General features: G+C 42.1%; 1 protein-coding gene across 1 annotated transcript; it reads left to right on the plus strand.

Annotated features, from left to right (window-relative positions):
• Positions 1-326: 326 nt before the first annotated feature.
• Positions 327-19788, plus strand: LOC310683453 (b(0,+)-type amino acid transporter 1-like). Its single transcript, XM_083453365.1, has 13 exons — positions 327-417; positions 3490-3624; positions 6216-6363; positions 7510-7752; positions 8521-8646; positions 9264-9363; positions 10476-10520; positions 11706-11829; positions 12071-12174; positions 13059-13155; positions 13863-14012; positions 14825-14999; positions 16107-19788. Exons 2-13 carry the CDS (start codon positions 3532-3534, stop codon positions 16169-16171), a joined length of 1470 nt encoding a protein of 489 aa, XP_083309491.1. The 5' UTR covers positions 327-417; positions 3490-3531; the 3' UTR covers positions 16172-19788.
• The last annotated feature ends 1748 nt before the right edge of the window (positions 19789-21536 follow it).

Below are 21536 nucleotides of genomic sequence, written 5' to 3' on the forward strand. Positions count from 1 at the left end.
CAAACAATCCCTTCCCCAAGTTCAGTGGGTTTTGCTTTTGTTTTTTAATCATGCATGAAGACCTTGATGTCTTATAAAATTACGGCAACCTGCAATTTGCTGGCGCCTTGGTCCATGAGTGCCGCCCTGCCAAAGACTTCAGTGCTTGTGCAAACTGCAAGATACAGGGGGGAGGGAGGAGAGAAACATCAAAATGGAACCAAAAACTCTTTACCTTTTTTTTTGGCCGATAAATTAATTGGGCTCTTAATGCTTCTTGGAAGCTTTCTAGTTTAATCATTACCTTTGTTTATAACCTCTGTACTTAAGCGGCTGCTGTTTCCCAGCATTCTGCTTTCCAGTCGCGGGCATTGTCTGGTGAAGGAGGAGATAAGTGAAGGAAGGTGTTTCGATGACTCAAGAGCTCCGCGAAACACGGTGAGTGCCACTCTCGCTTCCAGGCTGAAAATGTGAAAAGATTCACAGGGATAATTATGAGGGTTGCCCCTGTCTCCAGCAAATTTATGGGCTGTTCTTGATGTTGACATGCTTTCCTTCCAGGTGAAATGTCTGCTAAGTGAAACACAGTTAACAACTGGCGTGGAACTTTGCCAGCGAAATTTGTCTGTGCAGTTCAGAGCATCAGTGGAAATCCAAGCCTGAAATCCTATGCACACTTCATTGGGAAGGAGGATGGGGGAGGAAATAGATTCGGTCTGCGTTTAAAGATGAACCTGCCTAGTTTGAGCTTTCTGGAACAATAAGCAAACTGAAATTCAGTACATCTGCACTCCTTGGAATTTTGAAATGCGGTTCTCTAGCCTTGTAATGTGTATAGCAAAGTGTGCATAAAAATGCATGCATAATGACTTACTGTGAATCTGGGGGTGCCTGTTTCAAATCTCAGTCCTATGAACGTACTAGATGTGGTCTTATCTCAGCCTCCAGCCTCCCCTATTTTCAATATGGGGATCATAATACCGTCCTCAGGGTTGCCTTAATGATTTCTGAAATAGTGTGCCAAATTCTCCCATAGAAATCAATTGCCCGTAGAAGCTTGTATATATTTAGAGAGAGACTTGCATAAATATTTGCTGTAGATTCTTGTGCGCACAGTATTTAGAATAGATTTGCTAGAACTGTCATTGTATTACTTGGTGTATCCATTCATCCAAGTGTTCTGTTGTTCTTTCTTCATTTACTGTTCAAAGTTCAGGCGCAGCAGTCTTGGTCAAGTAAACCTGGTTCTTATCCTGGTTTATAGTCTATAAGATTAAACCACAACTCCCCAGTTTGCTTTGTTTTTTACATCTCACCTTCCTTCCAGGTAGCTTAAGGTGACATACGTGACCCTCACTGTCCCCACTTCCTCCCCACACAACAACCCCTGTGAGGCAGATTTGTGTGTGAATTAGGAACTTGCCCAAGGTCAGCCAGGAACTTCATGGCTGGGTGTGGATTTGGACCCTGGTCTCCTCAGCCTACAAGAGGTGTGGCCTATTGACTCCAGTGGAGTCCAGAGAAGGCTCTCCCACTGCAATTAGACTTGGGGTGGGAGAGCCTTCTGTTGACTCCATTACAAGACTTCCCCCACCAAATCCTAATAGTGTGTTGTTATTGTGGGATGAGTGATGCTCCTTATCTTCCTTAAAACCAGGGAGGGAACTGCCCTGCTTTCCACCCCAGCTGGACTCTCCAAGAAGATCACCCCCCTGCCGCCAATTATGCTTAAAAGAAAACCAAGAATTCCTTCCAGCCTAAGCACTGGCCATGAAGGGAAAGTGTGAAGGTGTGCCCAGGTGTGCGATGGCCACATCCGCTCTTGCACGCTTGCCATCAGTGCATAGTGGCTATGGCAGTTCCCCTAGTTCGCAAATGCATCTGTGGGCCCAAATGCACCGCACTGCTCTAACCAGTGCACCACACTGCCTGCAACCCCAATTTAATTTACCTGCGGGTAAGTCCCACTGGATCCAACAGGAGTTGCTTCTGAGTGGAAATGTTTAGGATTGCACTTTCAAATGTCGCAGCTGGAGTTGGCAGCCCCGCCCCCTGCCCCCAATATATATATGTATATATGTTCTTCAATAACATGAGTCTAGCTGAGTCCCAGCGAAGGAAGCAACACCAACTGGAGAAGAGAGCCAGGGATGGGCAGCAAGAATTTCCCTGTCAGTTTAATGTGTTGTGCTCCTCCACTGTGCTATATTCTAGCGCAGAGCTTTCCAGACTGTGTGTCACACGGCACGTTAGTGTGTTGGCTGCAGTGTGCAGGTGTGTTGTGTGAACACTCCTCCTGGGGCTGGAAAGGGGTTAGTTTAGCCCAGTGGTGGCCAAACTCGGCCCTCCAGATGTTTTGAGACTACAACTCGCATCATCCCTAGCTAACAGAACCAGTGGTCAGGGATAATGTGGATTGTAGTCCCAAAACATCTGGAGGGCCAAGTCTGGCCACCACTGGTTTAACCTCTGGTTTGCTAGTTTAACCTTGGACTTCTCTTCTCTGGGCTAAACAGTTCGTTCATTCATTCATTTGCTGCCCTTCATCAAGAGATCACAGGGCGGCTTACAGCATAAAACACGAAGTACACAACCTAATTGGGAAAGAATAATAGGAAAAGAAAAGGGACAATAATCCTTCTGCTTTACAAGGCCATAGATTAATGTCCTTCTTTCCTCTTGCTCCTCCTCAGTCCTGCAGGTGCCCTTGTTAAATTCGGACACTTTCCCACCACATCCCCTCCCCAATTCCTCCTCTCCACACCCCCATCTTCACTAGAAGCCTAAAAATCTTACACACAGACATGCACACACCCTCCCATGTCTCTTCTCGTTCCTCCCACTGGCCCTTTGCTCCAAACCGGTTCCATCTGCTGTATCTTGTCATACAGTGAGATGTATTCAAAGAGAGGAAGACCTCAGAACACATAATGGGCTTATTATGTCCATTTCTCTCTTTGCAAGTGCAAAACAAGGAAACACATTATAGACTTGCAGAACACCAAATAGGCATGTTAAACCATCAAACCAGCTATAAAGTTTACAATATAAAATGAGCAAACTGATAACACAGTCATCTGATCACTGGTGGCCAGCAAACCATCTGATAAGTTATCCGTAACATCAAATCATGTTTTGTACAGCAAATTCATTTCCAACCTTTGAGCTCTCATCAAGGCAGATAAGCCACCTTTATATTACTCATACATTGTCATGAAAATGGCAAACTGTTGTTTCAAAAAATGGAGTGCTCCTAGGCATTGGCATTTGTACCTCTTAAGTTGAATAATCAGGGATCATAGGACCAGTGAGGTGATATCACAGTGTCCCACACTTAGATTGGATTATGCTATAACATTACAAAGCCAACTCGGAGTGAGGTAGCACATCGCACCATTACTTTGAATTAACTACACAAGAGCGCTATGGGTCCCCCGTTGCTTTTTTGAAGTCAAAAGATAAACAGACTTTTAAATAATATACTCATACTTAACTTTGTGCTGTTTGCAGGATTCACTAATATAATAGGCACATCAGCATCAAGTAAGCAAAATGGATGAAGAAGGCATCAGAAAACGAAGTTCAAATCAAGAACCTGATGAAACGCCCATCAAGAAAAGCAAATCTATGAATCTACAGAAAGAGGCAAGACTTGTAATATATTACATTGGAAACCGTCCTAGAAGCTCTTAGCCTCCCAGATCTCAAATATAGTTTCCATTCTGTTGTAAAAATCATTTTATTGTTTACTTACTTACTGCGTTCTTAAACCACGCTTCGTCATATACAATTCCAGAGTGGTTTTCAAATGTATAGTTAAAGCAATAGAAATTAAAAGCCACTAAAATTACAAAAAAAGGAGGCCCTCACATCAGCAACGCAAAAATCACTGTTCTGATTAACTATGACCCACTGGCACTGCACCAAAGTCCTGATGCATCTAGAGATCTTGCCTAAAACTTAATGAAGGTCTGAGGTGGCAATTGTTGGGCCCTTTTGCACAGAAAGAGGCTGTGTAGACACCATGCATATAAAACACATTTTCCTCCACAGAATTCTGGGAATCGTAGATAGTTTAGGGTGCTGGGGATTGTAGCTCTGTAAGGGGCTAAAGTACCATTCCCAAGAATCTTGGAGGAAGGGGTGCTTTTAATGTTTAGTGTGTGTGCAAGTAGACAGGCCTTAATCAGTCGCTCCCTAAAATGGTGCTCTCACAATAGCATAGCTAGGGAATTTTAGATTCTGGGATTAATAGTCTTAAGAGGAGATGCACATATGCAAAGAGGTAGTGAACAGCACCAGGTGGCCTCAACCAAATTGTGTCTCTCCTAGGCCTAATACCTCCCTCTGGATGCTGATAGGTCTGCATAGTTTATGGCAGGAATGGGGAGCTTGTGACCCTTCGGAGGTTATTGGTCCCCTATGCTGGTTGGGCCTGATGGGAAATGAAGTTCAGGAACATCTGATTCCCCATTCCTGGCTTATGGCATTCACCTCGAGGCAGTACAATACAGTCAGCATTTTTGAAAGCAATGAAAGCAATATGCTTTAAGTATGCTTAACTCCTTGTTGGATTTTATTTGCGGCAAAATATGCACCGTGTAAAACATGGGAATTAGCTGTTTTGCCCTGAGCTTTCATTTGAATGCAGACCTGCCTAACATGCAGTTCCCAAACCAGGACATGAATAGAACCAGTTATCCTTCAAAATGCACACTTCTCTGAATTTTGCATTTCCATTCTCATACCAAATGTTTGCAAAATTGTGTAAACGGGGGGGGGGGGGAGCGTGCATGGTTGGTATCCGTCTGTCTCAAGAGATAATGCCAGTGTGCTTCTAGGGTTGAAGTCAAACAACTGGAGAACGACGGTGCTTGCTGTGGCTGCAAAGCCTGGTAACTTGCAACGGTTGTTTTTGCTGCTGCATTAAAGGAGAACTGAATTTAATACTGGGGAAATGTGAAACTGGGGGAGAAACTAAATTTGACAGATTTGCCCATCCACACTTAGAATTCCGTCCTTAAACACATCCTCGCTCTCAAGAGGAGGTGCAATTGCACTTGGTACATGTCCTGTAGTCTAGTTAGGTCCAGCTTTAATGCCCCAAGTGGTGAAGTAAAATACTCTGTGATGTTTAACACCTAAGTTAATTAGTAGAGTGTTGTTTGCTAAATGTGGAGATAATCAGGAAGCTCAGAGATAATCAGTCACCTCACCTGTTAATGGCGCTGAAAGTCTCAGCACAGCAGACCCTGTTTGCGTTCCCCTCACACTCATTACTTTTTCCCTTGGCACCAAATATAAAGAAATGGTCATGGTCAATACTGAGCGCTTATTCCTCCACATTCTTGTTACCCTTGCCAAGGCAACAAGTAACATATATATGCTTTTTAAACATTTTCACCCCACTTCCAAGCTGAAAAAGGCTCCTAGAGCAGCTTACCAAGGTCATTCCCAGAAGAGACCTTAACTCTGACCTCCGGCTTCTGAAAGTTTTTAGTCTTTAATTCATTTTAGCTTTATGTTGATTTTAATTTTTGTGTTACATTCCAAGTCGCTTTGACTTCACTTTTAATTTAAATAGAAGCACAATTAATAATAATAATAAACTGTAGAGCCTACGGATGTGTTTGTTGGGAAATAAGGTCCCCCTAAGATACATGGAGGGACGTGGGTGGTGCTGTAGTCTAAACCACTGAGCCTTGGGCTTGCCGATCAAAAGGTTGGCAGTTCGAATGCCCGCTACATGGTGAGCTTCCATTGCTCGGTCCCAGCTCCTGCCAATCTAGCAGTTCGAAAGCACGCCAAAAAGTGCAAGTAAGTTAATATGTACCGCTACAGCGGGAAGCTAAACAGTGTTTCTGTGTGCTGCTCTGGTTTTGGTGTTCCATTGCGCCTGAAGCGGCTTAGTCATACTGGCCACATGACCTAGAAAACCTGTCTGCGGACAAATGCCGGCTCCCTCAGCCTGTAAAGTGAGATGAGCACTGCAACCCCAGAGTTGTTCACGACTGGACTTAACTGTTAGGGGTCCTTACCTTTAAGATAAATGCCAGTAGCTGTTGTATTAAAGCAGTGTTTCTGCAATAAGAGTGGACCCTTCCTAACATATTCTTGGGTTAACATCCGCTTCAGTGTTCCTGTCCCCCATCCATCTCCACCCTCATTATACTGCCTACAGAAGATTGAAATAACCACTCCGGTTGAATTCACCTAACCTCAATTTCTTTTCCCAGGTGGGCCTCCTCAGTGGAATCTGTGTCATTGTTGGGACAGTGATTGGTTCGGGAATCTTTGTTTCTCCAAAGTCGGTTCTGGCTAACGTTGGAGCTGTTGGGCCCTGCTTAGTCATCTGGGCAGCCTGTGGAGTGCTTGCTACATTAGGTAAATCACTACTGCTCTTTCCAACTTATTCTCTCCCCCGCTGCTCCCAGTTTATTACAAGCTCCTTGTTATGTGTTATTTTGTTTAGCCCTTTAATGATGGCTTTGCATTTGCTAGTTTTGCGTTTGAAACTAGCATATAAGATATAGGTGAACAATTTGTTTCGGGGAAATACTAGCCAAAGCTAATACGTTACATTACAGTGGTATCTTGGTTCTTGAACAGCTTAGTTGTTGAACCAATCGGCTCCTGAACGCCGCAAACCCGGAAGTAAGTGTTCCGGTTTGCGGACGTTTTTTGGTAGCTGAGCATCCGACATGGCTTCTGTTTGAGTGCAGAAAGCTCCTGCAGCCAACTGGAAGCCACGCCTGGGTCTTTGAATGGTTTCGGGAGTCGAATGGACTCCCAGTACGGATTAAGTTCGAGAACCAAGGTACCACTGTATTTTGAAGCTCCTTTTGTTCATCTGGCCTCTCTTGCAAATCACCTTGTGATGAAGAACCAAGTGATCAACCATATCCTAGCATGTTGTCATGGTTAGACTAGAATTGGGGGTGTTCAGGGTTCAAATCTCCACTCCTCCATGAAGCTCTCTGTGTAATCTTGGACTAGTCACCATTCCTTAGCCTGACTTACCTCACAGGGTTTTTGCATGTATTGAAGAAAATGGAAAGGATGAATGAGAGATAAATATAAACATAATAAATATGTGATAACTGGCTCTAAAAATAACTTTTTTGGCTTTTATTGATGCCCCCTGAGTCCCAAGGCACCCGCTGATGATGTCATGGACAGTGTCTAATAGACACCGTGAGAGAACAAGCGCAGTGTTTATAAATGAAAATAATCAATCGTGCTTGTGGGGGAGAGGGGGGAAAAGCATTTCTTCAGCAACTCAAAATTATAGTTGGTTAGGACCAGATGATCTTCTCACAACAGAAGCACTCATTGGGTGAGAGAAATGTTGACTAGTTCCATATACCATAACAAAATTATGCACTTAATAGGAACAAAATCCCTGGTGACTTGAAACAGGCTAGAAGGGTTAGGTTCATATAGAGCCCTCCAGAAGCAATACTGAAATGGAGATGGGTGATTGTGGCAGTGGTGGCAGGTTATTTTGAAAACTCCCACTTCTTTCTTCAGGGGCACTGTGTTTTGCTGAACTTGGCACAATGATAACAAAATCAGGAGGAGAATATCCGTACCTCATGGAAGCCTTTGGCCCAATCCCTGCGTATTTGTTTTCCTGGGCAAGTCTTATCGTCATCAAGCCCAGTTCCTTTGCCATTATTTGCCTCAGCTTTGCTGAGTACACAGCAGCTCCATTTTATCCGGGTTGTGACCCCCCCACAGTTGTCATCAAGTGTCTGGCAACAGCAGCCCTCGGTGAGTATTTGGCTTTTGATCAGGAAGACAAAGGTAGCTGGAACTGTGAGTTAGTGACCTAAAACCAAATGCGTACAGAGATAACGGCAAATAATAGGCTTCCTTTTACACCGGTGCAAATTTGTGGGTTAATTTGGCACAAGCTGGAGGCAGCTGGTGCGCAAGAGAAGCGAAGAGACTCTGCTAGGTATCACAGGTCCCTGGTTCAAATTTCATCTCTGCCATGACCCCATGTGAAGCCTAGGTTAAACTCCCCTCTCCCTTTTTGGGAACTTGGGAATACTTATATATGGCTCCTGCCAACACCAGGGCAAGTAGATAAATAGGTGCCGCTGCAGCGGGAAGGTAAATGGAGTTTCTGTGCACTCTGGTTTCCATCACGGTTTCCCGTTGCGACAGAAGCGGTTTAGTGATGCTGGCCACAGGACCTGAAAAAGCTGTCTCTGGAGAAACACTGACTTTCTCAGCCTGAAAGTGAGATGAGTGCTGTGCCCCATAGTTTCCTTTGACTGGACTTAACCTTCCACAGGTCCTTTACCTTACCTGTAAAGAGTCCACATGATGATGAGTGAAATGGTTTGAACACTTTGAATGCAGAGGAACATATGAAGCTACCACGCAGCTGGTCAGTTTATTTGTCCTTCCAGTCCATTATTGGCTACTCTGAGTGGCAGGAAAATGAACTGGGAAGGCAGATTCCAGGGGTACAGAAGCTTATTTGTTGAGGTGACATTTCTCGTGAATCTTCCACCCTTTCCTTTCTCTTAGTTACAATTACTCTGGTGAATGCCCTGAGTGTGAAGTGGGCGAGCTACGTACAGAACTTTTTTGCTGCGGCTAAAATGGTGATTGTCATAATTATCATTGTAAGTGGGATTGTTCTTCTAGCCCAAGGTATGTTATGTTGAAGTCTTAGTTGCAGTATCTATCTATCTATCATCTATCTATCTATCTATCTATCTATCTATCTATCTATCTATCTATCATCTATCTATCTATCTATCTATCTATCTATCTTATCATCATCTATAATGTATCTGCAGCAGTTGACTGGGATTGATACAACTGCTTTGTTTTGTTTTTGCTTTCTGTTTGGGGGGTGGGTGGGAACCTGTTTGTTGATATTTTTAATATTTCCTTCCTTTTAAATAAATTAAAAGCCATTTATGACATACATTAAAGGTAAGTCTCAAGTTTCTAAAAGGTTATATTCCGTTTCAATATGTTTAAAGATCTGGCATAATATAATCTATGGGCACGTCCCCTTGGTGAAGTGGTGATGGACCACAAAAATGGGGAAGGGGTTAAGGAGGGTCAGTTGGGTGGTGAGTGATCAATGTACCTCTTATTTTCCTTTGAGGAATGAATCTGGAAGATATGATACCAAAACCACAAAGGGTCCAGTGGCATCTTAGGCAAACAGATTTATCAGGCTGGGTGGGAGTTTTCACGGACTCTGAGCCAAGTTCCTCAGCTGCAAGAAATGACATGTTTCACTTTCCCTCCCCCAGGAAATACAAAGAACTTCAACAATTCGTTTGATGGTCCCCCGCTTTCTGTGGGTACCATTAGTCTTGCATTTTATAATGGACTCTGGGCCTATGATGGATGGTAATATAATTTTATGACTGTCATTAGCAGTTCATGCCTTATTTTGATCTGTCTTTACTGCTCTTTAACAAACATGAAAGCATTGGCACCTGAAGTCTTGCTGAAGAATCACACCTGGAAATAGTGTAGGGTGGGGAATACTAATTCTAAACTTATGGTGACTTCCTGATAGGCATGAAAAGAGAGCCCCCCCACTTTTTGGGGGGACAGCTAAGCAGACCAAGTGAAACTTGCTACCACATGATACAGTGATGGCCAATAGCTGAGATGGCTTTTGAAGGCACCAACAATATCAGCTAGTCTTAGGTTGTTTGAAAAAGGAGTTAACAGCATCTTAAGGTTAGAAGCACTACTTAGAGCCAGTTCATAGGCACAATAAAATCTCTAATCCAGTAGGTCTCTCCAGATGTTTCCATAGGTCGGTGTGTGTGTGTGTGTGTGTGTGTGTGTGTGTGTGTGTGTTGTCTTGATGGTTGCTTCTCATATGGGAGGTGAATGGATGCCAGGTATTATAAAAGGAGGAAGGACTCATATTTGTTAAGGGCATTTTTCCCCCCTGAAGTGGTAAGGCTGTGTCTGGGCTGTAGTATTTCAGATGGCAGGTGGCAGCTCCTTCGTACTCAATCCTCAGAATAGACCCCTACACATAGAAAAGAGCATGCCACAGAAAAACCTAATTGAGAAGCTTTTCCTTTTGTTCAGGATAGCTATATGCAGGGCATCAGGCTACCAAAGGCTGATCTAATGTATGTTTTAATGTACAAAGGATTATTTTTGCACAGAACAGGTGCATATATTCTTGCTTGTTTATTGATACTTGCTATTACAGTTGAAAGCCATATTGGGCACTTGCTTCTGTGCAAATGCAGAACACAAATCAAAATCGGACATTTTCTACTTGGTTCTGTGAAATGTCTCATGTTGCTGTTGTTGGTAGTTGAAAGGGAATTATAATTTCAGAAAAAAATATCTATTAACATCCAGACTTACATCCCATAACCCTTTTATTTGGAAATTAAATTCCACTGGGTTCAAAAGGGGTTTCTCCCAAGAATGTGCAGGATGCAAAGTAACATTTTGGTACTTCTCTCCCCCCCCCCCATCCCTTCCAGGAATCAACTTAATTATATCACAGAGGAACTTAAAGATCCTTATAGGTAAGAAAAATGCTGCATCAGCTGACAGAACACTATTTCTTTTTCCTCCTCCCTCGCAGTCCCATTGAAACAAGGATTTCTAACCTGCCATTCAGGGTACAGCCCTCCTCAGGCAGTGTGCAAAAAGTTTCACAAAGCAACAACAAAATCCAATAAGCTGTTTTCTGAAACCAGGCCCATGTCAGTGAACTGCATCTATACAGTCAGGAGGAAATACTGTATTTTTCCGTGTATAAGCTGCCCCCATGTATAAGATGCCCCCTACTTTTTGGGACCCCAAATTTAGAAAATGGGCATATGCACTATCCGTGTGTGAGATGCCCCTAGATTTGTAACCTTATTTTAAAGTGAAAAAACTCTAGTCTTATACACAGAAAAGTACTGTTCCAAGTCATTTTGTTTCCTGAGGCAAAGGACAAGATGGTTGCCACCTGCGGAAGCTGACTAGATTGGCTGTTTTAGTCTGACAGTGCCCTTCAGAACCACCCAAGATGGGAGAGGCTGTGTGGCACACCCAGCTCTATCCTCCACCAGGGGGGAAATGCCTGGGAACCCTGGAGGAACTGCCGCTGGCCACCAGCATCTGCCACCCAAGGCAGTTGCCTCACTCTACCTAGTGGTAGAGTTGGCCCTGCAACCACCAACAACTGAGTGAAATTAAAAGTCTAAATACACAGCTGTTTAAAGCCAAACTAGATGTAATGTTTAAATGTACAGATTCAATTAATATACATATATCTTATAATGTTAATGACCAACATCCATGGGGGTGGGGTGGGGGCTGGTGCTTCCCCCTTAACCCTCCTCCCTCCCCAACTGCTTTGTCCTGCTGACCCTCCCATCCAAGCTGCTATTATCATTGATAAGGAAGCTCCTCCTCTGGTTCTGCTTGTGTGCCCACTCATCTTGTGTTCTTATGTTCTCAATGCAAATATCATTGCTGGAAGTTGGGTAGGGTGGGGGTGTTAATCAGGACCATAGGGTGGCAGATGTCATCTTAGAAGATGTGTTATTGTCACTCAAATAAGAGACAATGCTCATTATTTAAAATTTGACGATTCCCCCCTTTAGAATTGTTCGGATGCAGATTTATACAGAAACCTAAATGGTAATTGAACTAATATTTCTTTAATTGTGTAAAAACTTGGATGTGTAACTGATTGCATATCTCTTTACATTATCTAGAAATCTACCACTCTCTATTGTTATTGGAATCCCTCTGGTCACAGTTTGTTACGTTCTGATCAATATATCCTATTTCACGGTTATGACGTCAACAGAACTTCTGCAGTCTCCAGCTGTCGCTGTGGTGAGTCCAAGTGGGAAAATGTGTTGTTTTTCACCTCTGTACAATTCACAAGAGGATGTTTTGATACAAACAGCAGAACAAGAGTGGAAGTGGTTTAAGTAACACAAGGGAAAATTTGTTCTCTAAAAAGTTGTGCAAGCTTTTTATTAAGTATGTTTAATTACTGCTGTATCGTCACGTGTCCAGTTGGTTGACCTCTAGGTTTTAAAGATGTGCATTATTTCAATTCCTTCCATCACAGACATTTGGAGACAGGGTTCTTTATCCTGCTTCCTGGATAGTCCCTCTCTTTGTGGCTTTTTCTACCATCGGGGCAGCCAATGGGACTTGCTTTACTGCTGGAAGGTAAAACAAAACTTTCTGATGTGGAATTCTAGTGTGCCCTAGGTTAAATTTGATTGATATGCCCCCAGCCCTGAATCCAGATTGCACTTATATGTACCTGGAGTTAAGAGCATCACAGTTGCCAACAGGCAAATGCCCAGGTGACACTTAAAAGCAGGTCATATTGCAGACGGCTGCACCAATCATCTGCTAATTAGAAGTACATTGCCTCGAATTTTTCGTTTTCCTCTGAATTGATCCCATCATTTTCAAGTAACTCATGGTGGAAGCTGCCCTAGCATTATGTGAATAAATAATTCAATGTGTTAGTGATATATTGTGTAAAGGAGTACTTCACAGTCATTCTGAACGGGTTCCATGTCTGCATCATCCTCTCATTAAAAGTAACCTGGGGGCACTCGGGAGACAGGGGCACATTGACATTTACAAGCTACTAAACTTTGCTCAGTGGCTGGCAGGTGGTGGAAGGAAAGGTGGTATAGAGGGGGAAAGCAGCTTAACTTTAACATCACCCCTCCACATTCACTCACATTTATTGGAAGCACAGTAGTAATGTACTGTATATGTCAGATGGGGGAAATCCTATACCCTGTTGTTCACAGTGCATGTGGCAGTTCTGCTGATCTCATTCCATTTCCCAGATTTTTATGCTTTTAACATTGGACTTCATCAGGATCTTGTTTTTCTCAAACCACAACCGTTGCAACTAGTTCCTCATACACTCTCCATAGGCCCGTATTACTTCATAACATGGTAAACACAGATTCTGCAATGCTCTCTGAATGCATCACCAAAAATATGAAAAGCGCAGAAGTCTTGTCATCCTTTGCTCTGGGTCAGCTCATCACAATGGCTTCTCTAATGAGAATAATTTACCTTCTCAGGCTTGCTTACGTAGCTGGTCGTGAAGGACACATGTTAAAGGTGCTCTCTTACATCAGCATTAAGCGCTTGACTCCGGCACCTGCTATCATCTTTTATGTAAGTATGATTTCTGAAGTGACAGAAAAACATCATAAGACCCCTGCTGGATCAGACCAAAGGCCTGTCTAGTCCAGCATTGTTCTCTGTTATTGGAAGCAGGGCTTAGCCGTCACGACTAGTAGTCAATGCTGCTTTTATCCTCCATTAATTTGTCTAATATCCAACCGGTCCAAGTTGGCAGGCATCACAACTCCCGTGAGGTCAAATTCCACAGTTTAATTATGTGCTGTGTAAACAAGCCCTTCCTTTTGTCTGCGTCTCTCGACATTCAGCTTCATCGGCTGGCCCTATGTTGTAATACTGCAAGGGAGGAAAATGCAATTGCATACACCTCTATAACGCCCCCTCCACTTCATTTCCTGCTTTTGATATAAGATCTTAAATCTTTAAATAAAAACAAACACATCTCAGCAATCTGGCGCTGTAATTAAAACTCTTTTGAAAGCTCTGTGATTGCACACGGCTTTCCTATCTGTATGCAATTGGAGTCCTTGCATTATTATAAAGCAACCATGCAGTAGGGCTGCAAATTTAAAGTCACTGGAGAGACTAAGCATGTCTGATTAAGTTTTCCAAGAGAGTTATCATAGCCACAATTAGTATTGGCCATTAAAAGGCCTCTAAACCCAACACTGAAATCTGCAGGGTTTTTGTTTTTTTTTAAAAAAAATGCCTTCTCCATAATGCATTTCTTCTCCTTTCAGGGTGCAGTAGCTATTATTTATATAATTCCCGGAGACATCAACACCCTCATCAACTACTTTAGCTTTGCAGTTTGGATATTCTATGGTCTAACTGTGCTGGGACTCATTGTCATGCGCTTTACAAGAAAAGATCTTGAAAGGCCTATCCGTGTAAGTAGCCCACCAGAAGATATTCTCATCAGTGTTCAGGATGGTTTGGCAGTTCCTCTTGTGTTGCTCCTTTTGTTACTGCTGGAGTTGGGGGAGAAATTAGGTTAACATGTGAGGTGCCTCTAGCTTAGATTATTGCAATGCACTCTATGTAGTGCCATTTTGAAGAGCATTCAGAAACTGCACTTAGTGCAGAATACAGGGGCCAGAATTGACTGGGAATACACGGTCTGATCCTGGTTCAAGTGCATAGGATGTGTTAGCTCCCTGGCCCAATTCAAAGTGCTGCTCTTGACGTATAAAGTCTTACATTGCCCATGACTTCAATACCTAATCATCTGAGAGCCTTCTTTGTGTGCCCCCTTCAATAAACAGCAACATGAGAACAGGCCTTTTCAGTGGTGGTTCCCCAATTGTGGAATGCTCTTTTTAGAGAGAGATGCACCTGACACCATCATTATCAACTTTCAGGCACTTTGGCAAAGATGTTCCTTTCCCCAGGCATTTGGATCTTAACTGGAGTGCCAGGATATGGTGGTATCCAATCCTTGTGTTCTGTTTAGTAGGTTGGGATAGGATTTGTCATTTTTATGTGATTGCAAGATGGGTACCTTTTGTCAATTATCTTTTGGGTGTGTTTTAAATTTTGTATCATGTATGTTTTCATAACTCTAACTCACTTTGAGACATCTTTGTAGCAAGCGCTGAATACATCTTGAGCCAGAATATTATTTGGCCTTGCTAGGTCGTTCCAATCTGGGATTCCTCAACACACACAATTACATTCCCACCCCCTCCGCTCTGTCTTGCAGGTCCCTCTTATCATCCCCATCCTTGTGATGTTGGTTTCCATTGTGCTGGTCCTGGCACCCATCATCACTGCACCCGAGCTGCCATATCTGTATTGCGTTCTCTTTATTATCAGTGGACTTGTCTTTTATGTACTTTTCATCCACTTCAAATTCAGCTGGGCTCAAAAAATCTCAAGTGAGTATATGGTTGATTTCCATCCCAGGGGAAGAGGTGTTTGTGATGAAATAATCTGGTTGTGGCTCTTTAACTCTGATTCAAAGGGGAAGAGCTTCTTAAAGAGGAACAGGTGGCGTGCATGAGATACAATAAAGAGGAAATTATGGGAATAGAGGAGGCTCATAGAGCCGGAAATGGGGCATGTGGTCTCCTCAGATCACTCGAGTGGCTAGAGATTACATACACAATGCATGCTTCTGCGCACTGGCCACTTGCCCTTTGCAGGCACATGGGTGCTAGTGTTTCCAGTTACATAAACATTCCAGTTGGACTTTCCCCCCTTCCTTCAAGGTAGACAATTTTTAAGCCTCCCTATATTTTAAAGAGTTTTAGACATTCCTGTACCTGCTTCTTCCTAACCACTAGCCATCTTTTCTTTAAAGATTGAAATTTGATGGTAGTTTGACATACACAGGAAATACATCCTTTTGATTGTGGCAACTGGTCTTTTGAGTGGACTTTGACACTTAGCTAAGGTTACAGTTCATTATGTCCTGGAAACCATTTGAAATGTTGTCCAAGATGCCCTCACTTTGCCAGTCGCCATGCCAACAAATGACCACTTATAATTTCATCATGTTAAAGCGGTTATCCAAAATAAGCCCATAGTTTGCAGAGTTAAAAATAAACCTGTAAATATAAATCAATTTAACCAGAGTTCCAGTAGAACAGAATGCTACTCTACCCTGATAGCACCAATAGTATAAGACCATGTATACTGATTTTGAATAGACCTCTTGATGTTTCCAGAAATAACAAGATGCTTAGATTGGTTTTCAGTTGATGTGATGTGCTCAGCATTGCACATACCATCTAGTACACTTAAGAAATGGAAGGCATCACAATAAAGCACTGGTTTTGAAACTGTAATTTCTGGAATATTCTCAAGACCCATGTTAATTTGGCTATAGGAAAAGTAAAGCCCATAATCTGGCTTGTGGAATCAACATGGAGGCTTCTAAGTGGTTAAGTGCAAAAGGGGAAATGATCTAGGAAAATAAACGGTACTAACAGTGCAATTGCCATTTCTAAAGGCTTCTGACCTCAACAACTTCTGTGTTTCAGAGCCCATCACTATGCACCTTCAGATGCTTATGGAAGTAGTTCCACCAGAAGATGTTCCTGAATAACATTGAATTTTTCCATCATTAAAAAGGCTAGATCCTGGAAATGGTTCAGCAGGTATGATACACCATGTCCACAACTATAGGTCTCAATGCTGAGGATAGGAGACATTTGTGAGACAATAAGTGTCCTGAAAAAGACACTGTTCTGTTCCCCTGTAAAATGCATTCATTTTTGTAACACATTGAATTCAGGGATTTTCAACATCTTAAGAAAATATCTGAATGGGGGGGAAAGACCTGAGTATTTGTAGGCCATGGACTTGATTTCAGGTATGGAATTTCCACATTATTTTCTCAGCAAGCTGAAAGGACAGAACATATAGTATTACAGTGCCATCTACCAGCAAACAAACATGGAAGCGCAAAGATGAAATCTCATATATTAAATGTCTTACAGATTTATAAAGGGTAGAAACCAAAATGAAATGACAGGAGAACATATGGGAGGGAGAAAGACATGTGATCTAGACGTAATCTGTATGATATTGACTCCTGCGGTTGAAGAGGTCAAGACAAGCACCGTAATACACTGGAATAGGCTGAAGCTTCTCAAAGAATGACTCTGCCTTGACACAATGAAACATGAGCAGATGATGGGAAATATCTCAACACTGGAGCAGGTTTTCACAGGCACAATGATTTGTGTATTAGAAGCGTAGAGTCTGTCCAGCATGAGGCTTAAGGGCAGATCCTTGGTTGCCCATAGGAAGTGTGTTTTTGCACCCAGGGAGCCTCAGCTTGGTTTGCTACTGTCATGTTTCTACCTCAGTATCCTGCACATGCATGCAAAGACAGAAGCTTAATCAACTTTTTTTTATATAATTCCAAAGGAAAGACAGCAAAGAGACTTGTAGCACCTTAAAGATTTAATGGATTTATCACAACATTCATAAAAAGAACTTTTGCCACACCAATTTCCCTACTTGCAAAAAGTCTTTCCCTCTAAAACAAAGTTGCCACTAGACAGATTTCAATTTGGGTGCCAGGCTAAAACCTGTTTATTTACTCAGGTTTAATTTGTAATAACTGTCACCCATGTTTTATTGTTTATCTACTTTCTCCTGTCCAGTTGGATTTGCTGTTTTAATTGTTGTACCCACTCTGAAATCCTTGACTTGAGTGGGTTACATATATTTTAATTAAATAAATACAAGCAGATTTATTACAGATTGTTAGACTTTAAAAGGTGCCAAAAGCCTCTTTGCTGCTACAGATTAACACAGCTACCTCTTGGGAAGTTAGTAAAAGTAAAAATGGGCTGTGATTGTGGAGGCTGGATCCAAGAAGCTACATCTTTGATCTGGGTACCGCCATTCCTCTTACCATTGGTTTGGGGTCAGGATTCCACAATATGTTGGTTTGGGATGTGCAAGCTAGGTTTTCCATGCTGTGCTCAGCTGTTGTCTCATTCCTGAGACAGTAGGCAAGTAAGTGGAAATAATCTCAAAGGGGTCAAACTCAGGACTCATATACTGAGCAGGTGGTGATCTTGGAACAGACATGTTTGTTGCTTTTCAAAATTACTTTTGTGAAAGATTTGCAGGAAAACCAAAGATGTAGCATTTTATACTGCTGCAAACATGGGATGAACTGCTGGTAAATGGAACACTAGACGTTCTTTCCCTACCTTCCTCTGGCCTTCTCTAGATTCCTTGTGCACGCTGAAAAGCCCAAGTTCCAGCACTACTATTTTGTGACTTGTTGCAAATGCCTTTGGTATATTTTTATCATATTTTCTATTTAATTAATAAATAGTTTCTAAAAACGCCAAAGATGTAAAGGATGGTTTTAAGAGTGTTCTTTATTGCTTTTCTAACAGGCATGAATAACTTTTCCCATAACTATTCATAAGATTATGGCCTTAAGAAGGGTTTATCACAACATCCAACTTTGAGCCAAATACTTCTGATTTAATTGCTTATATGATATACATGTCCAACTGTTATAACCTCATTTGGGTCAATCATGTGAAACACTGAAAGCTCAACAATTGCTGTCATATTCATTTTATAGAGTAAACTGTTGTTGCACTGTACTGTTACACATTTGACAATGTGGAGTGGGAATATTTAACTGGAAAAAGTAGGGGCATTTAGAAATTAGGACGCAGGCATCAGAGGGCATGTTAGAACCATTGCAACTAATACCTGCAGCTTCCAGAGAGACTGTCAATTCAGTGGCAGAATGCTGCTCCTCGTTGGAGGATATAGACTATAGCATCTTAAAAGCTACTATTTATCCAATACTGTCAACAGAGCAATTATTTTGTTAAACGTACTGCCTTGTGATCTTCAGATAAAGGGTAGCATATAAATTTAATAATAAGTACATCAAACGGACTATCATATATAATTATGCCTGCGCATCTGACATCTGACAGTCATTTGGGCATCCTTCACTGGTTCACTGGTTTTTGTTGTTATACTGCTTATACGAACAGGTAGCGAAAGCTATATTTATTGTAGCAGTACTTTATTATAATTTTTAGTTCTTCTGATTAAGTGGCTCTACCAGCCCCTCACAGCTCCTGGATCCAGATAGACCCTTTGATTCTAAGGCTATCTCTAATTCTTCCTACACATACTCACAGTTCTTTGTGCCAACATAATAACATACAGAAACAGAGCAGTTGAACAAAGTGTCTAGTTAACTAACCATTTTAAATATTGATGTTCAAGGAAGAGCTATAATATGATTTAACTTTTATTATCTATCATATTAGATCAGGAAAAATTATATGTAATGCATCAGCTGTGTTGGACCAAACAATTCCACACAAAACAAACTGATCAAATGATCAAAGAACTAGAAATAGTTTTCTAATCAAGTACTTTAACCTTTCAAATTAGTTCTCATATTCTGAAAACAAAAATATTTGCTGCACAGATCAGTCAGCATCTTAGTTTTATACCTTATGATACAACTGACAAAAGGTACATTTAGTACATCACCAGTATTAAACTGGTTTTGATGGCTACATTTTCTTAAAGAAATTAAGATCAGAACTAAATATTATGCTAGATTGAACACCTGTCTCTAGCAATACAACATGGACATGACATCACACCAAACACTTGGTATCAATAGATGCCAGAGAGGGGGGAAAACCACAACGCTTTATGTGGCCGTTATAAGCAAAGGCAATGCCTGGTTTGGGCTTGCACACTGTCATTTTAAACAGGTTGCTGGAAAGGATTAAAACCTGTTCTCCATTTTCCGAGCTGCTACAGAAACCTCATCTAAATGTTAACACACTGAATGTTCACAGTTCACTTTCTATAACTCAGAAATTCATTGCTTCAAAGAAGCACGTTACTCTATTCCCAAAAACAGTTTCATTCTGCCAGCATCCATTCTGTTACAATGTCCTTTGTAGTCAATAATTACCACTGTACATAACTGCTTTGCTTTACAATGGATCATAAAGCTGCAGGAAAAATTTTGAAGGAAAAGGTAACACGAGGGAAAATATTCTGAGGGTTGTAATGGCTAAGAAATCCAAGTTACATTGAACTTGAATGGTGCTTCTCAGACTTTCTACACTCAACTCCTTTTGTCTAAATATCTGTATGAGGCTTGATAATTTGTTTTGTGAGGAAAAATCCAGAAGCTGTGCTTTTTTTTTTTTTTTTTTTTTTTTGAAACAGGCTCCAAGAATAGCCACACACACAGAGAGAGGATTTTCACCTCCCTCCATTGGTTTCATGGTTGGGTAGTTAGCAAAAATCACTACAACTCTTCTACTCAGAGCAAATTTACCTTGAATTAAAACTCACTGAAATCAACTGTACATGTGATCAGTCTATGGCAGTCAAAGAGCAAACATCCCACCCTCCCACCATGACAACCCTCTTCAAAATCATGGTCAAAATTTAGAACTTTTCCTGATGTTCAAAAAGCTAAAATGCTTTCATTATGGAAATGCCACCCAAACTGCTTGAGCTTGCCAGAATGTGGGTTCTTATGTGACAGCCTAATTCTTAATCCCCATTTCCAAACCAGAATCAACAGATGGTGTCACTGTTATCCAAGGATTCCACTTCCTCCTCTGTTGAAACCAGGTGCGCTTTCATGGGACCTGTGCCTGCTTAAGAAAAAAGCCTGCTTAAGAAAAAAATATAAAATATAATTTGCCTTCTATAATGTTAGGTACAATCAAAAGAGTTTCTCATGTAGCACAGGGGTGTGTGGAAGCACGTGCACAAAGCAACATGGCAACAAGAAAAACAGAGGCCACATGTCTCGTCCCAAATAGTTGCTGGGAAAGCTTGGCCACGTGGTGTGCTCAAAATGGCTGCCGGCAGCAACACGCTGTTCACCAGAGGAAGCACAGAAAAACTGCACCCAACACACCCGACAGTAACTCAGGAAATCTGAATTGATCTACTGCCGATACCAGAATAGTTAAGGGACCTCGGCAACAAAACAAAACAAAAACCCAGCAAAATTACCCCCTTATGTACCATAAAAAGCTAAGAGGCTTTAGTGCCAGACAGCTGATCCCCAGCCCTGAGTCTATTTAAAACGCACACTGCCCCTTTAAGGAGAAGAGATACCCCTGCAGGATAGAGTAAATGAAAGTGATTGATTTTGCTGTCTAGAATGGAAGGTGGGGAAGCTGACTGAGCCAGGCACCTGCCCTTTAGCAGACACCCCACCATTTAATAAAACGCACACCAACTGAAGGGAAGCAAACACCCGCTGGGACAAGTCAAGGCCAAGAGAAGAAAAATCAAGAAATAAGGAGCAAGGCACCTGCTGCTTTGAGAAAGGAAGGAAACTGAGAACGCACAAAGAACCAACACACACTGGGCAAGCCGAGCCCAATAGATGAACTCAGGTAGAAAGGAACAATGTACATGTGGCTCAGGGGAAGGAAGGAAGGAAGGAAGGAAGGAAGGAAGGAAGGAAGGAAGGAAGGAAGGAAGGAAGGAAGGTGGAAACCGCACAGAGTAAAAAACAACAAACAAACAAACCCACAAGCAACTCAGGGCAAGGGAGGAAGCTGCTCAGAGCAGGGGAAGAAGGTCGGAAAACCTAAGGAACACAGCCCAACTCCAGTCAAGAAGGAGCAAAACACCACAGTTTAAGGGAAAAGATAAGAGGCAGGGAACAAGCACTCGGAGCAGAGGGGGAAGCTGGACTGAAGAACCCTAAGGAACGCAGCTCACACTCCTGTCAGGAAGGAGCACAGCACACAAACAGTTTAGGGCAATGAGGGAGCTGACAGGAGGGAACGAGGTTTAGGGAAATGGCAGAGGAAAGGGAAATCAGATTTGAAGGGGTCTCCAGGAGCGCTCCAAAGCCCTGCCTGCACAAGCCCATCCGTGAAACTCCCCTCGCAGCGGCTGCAAACATAGAAATGGGG

This window comes from Podarcis tiliguerta, assembly GCF_965153285.1.
Source record: "Podarcis tiliguerta genome assembly, chromosome: 8".
NCBI classification, from domain to species: domain Eukaryota; kingdom Metazoa; phylum Chordata; class Lepidosauria; order Squamata; family Lacertidae; genus Podarcis; species Podarcis tiliguerta.

Coding starts and splice junctions, on each gene's coding strand:
- LOC310683453 (XM_083453365.1), top strand. CDS start 3,532: ATGGATGAAGAAGGCATCAGAAAACGAAGTTCAAATCAAGAACCTGAT. Junction 8,647..9,263: donor GATTGTTCTTCTAGCCCAAG/GTATGTTATGTT, acceptor TCCCTCCCCCAG/GAAATACAAAGAACTTCAAC. Junction 11,830..12,070: donor AGTCTCCAGCTGTCGCTGTG/GTGAGTCCAAGT, acceptor CTTCCATCACAG/ACATTTGGAGACAGGGTTCT.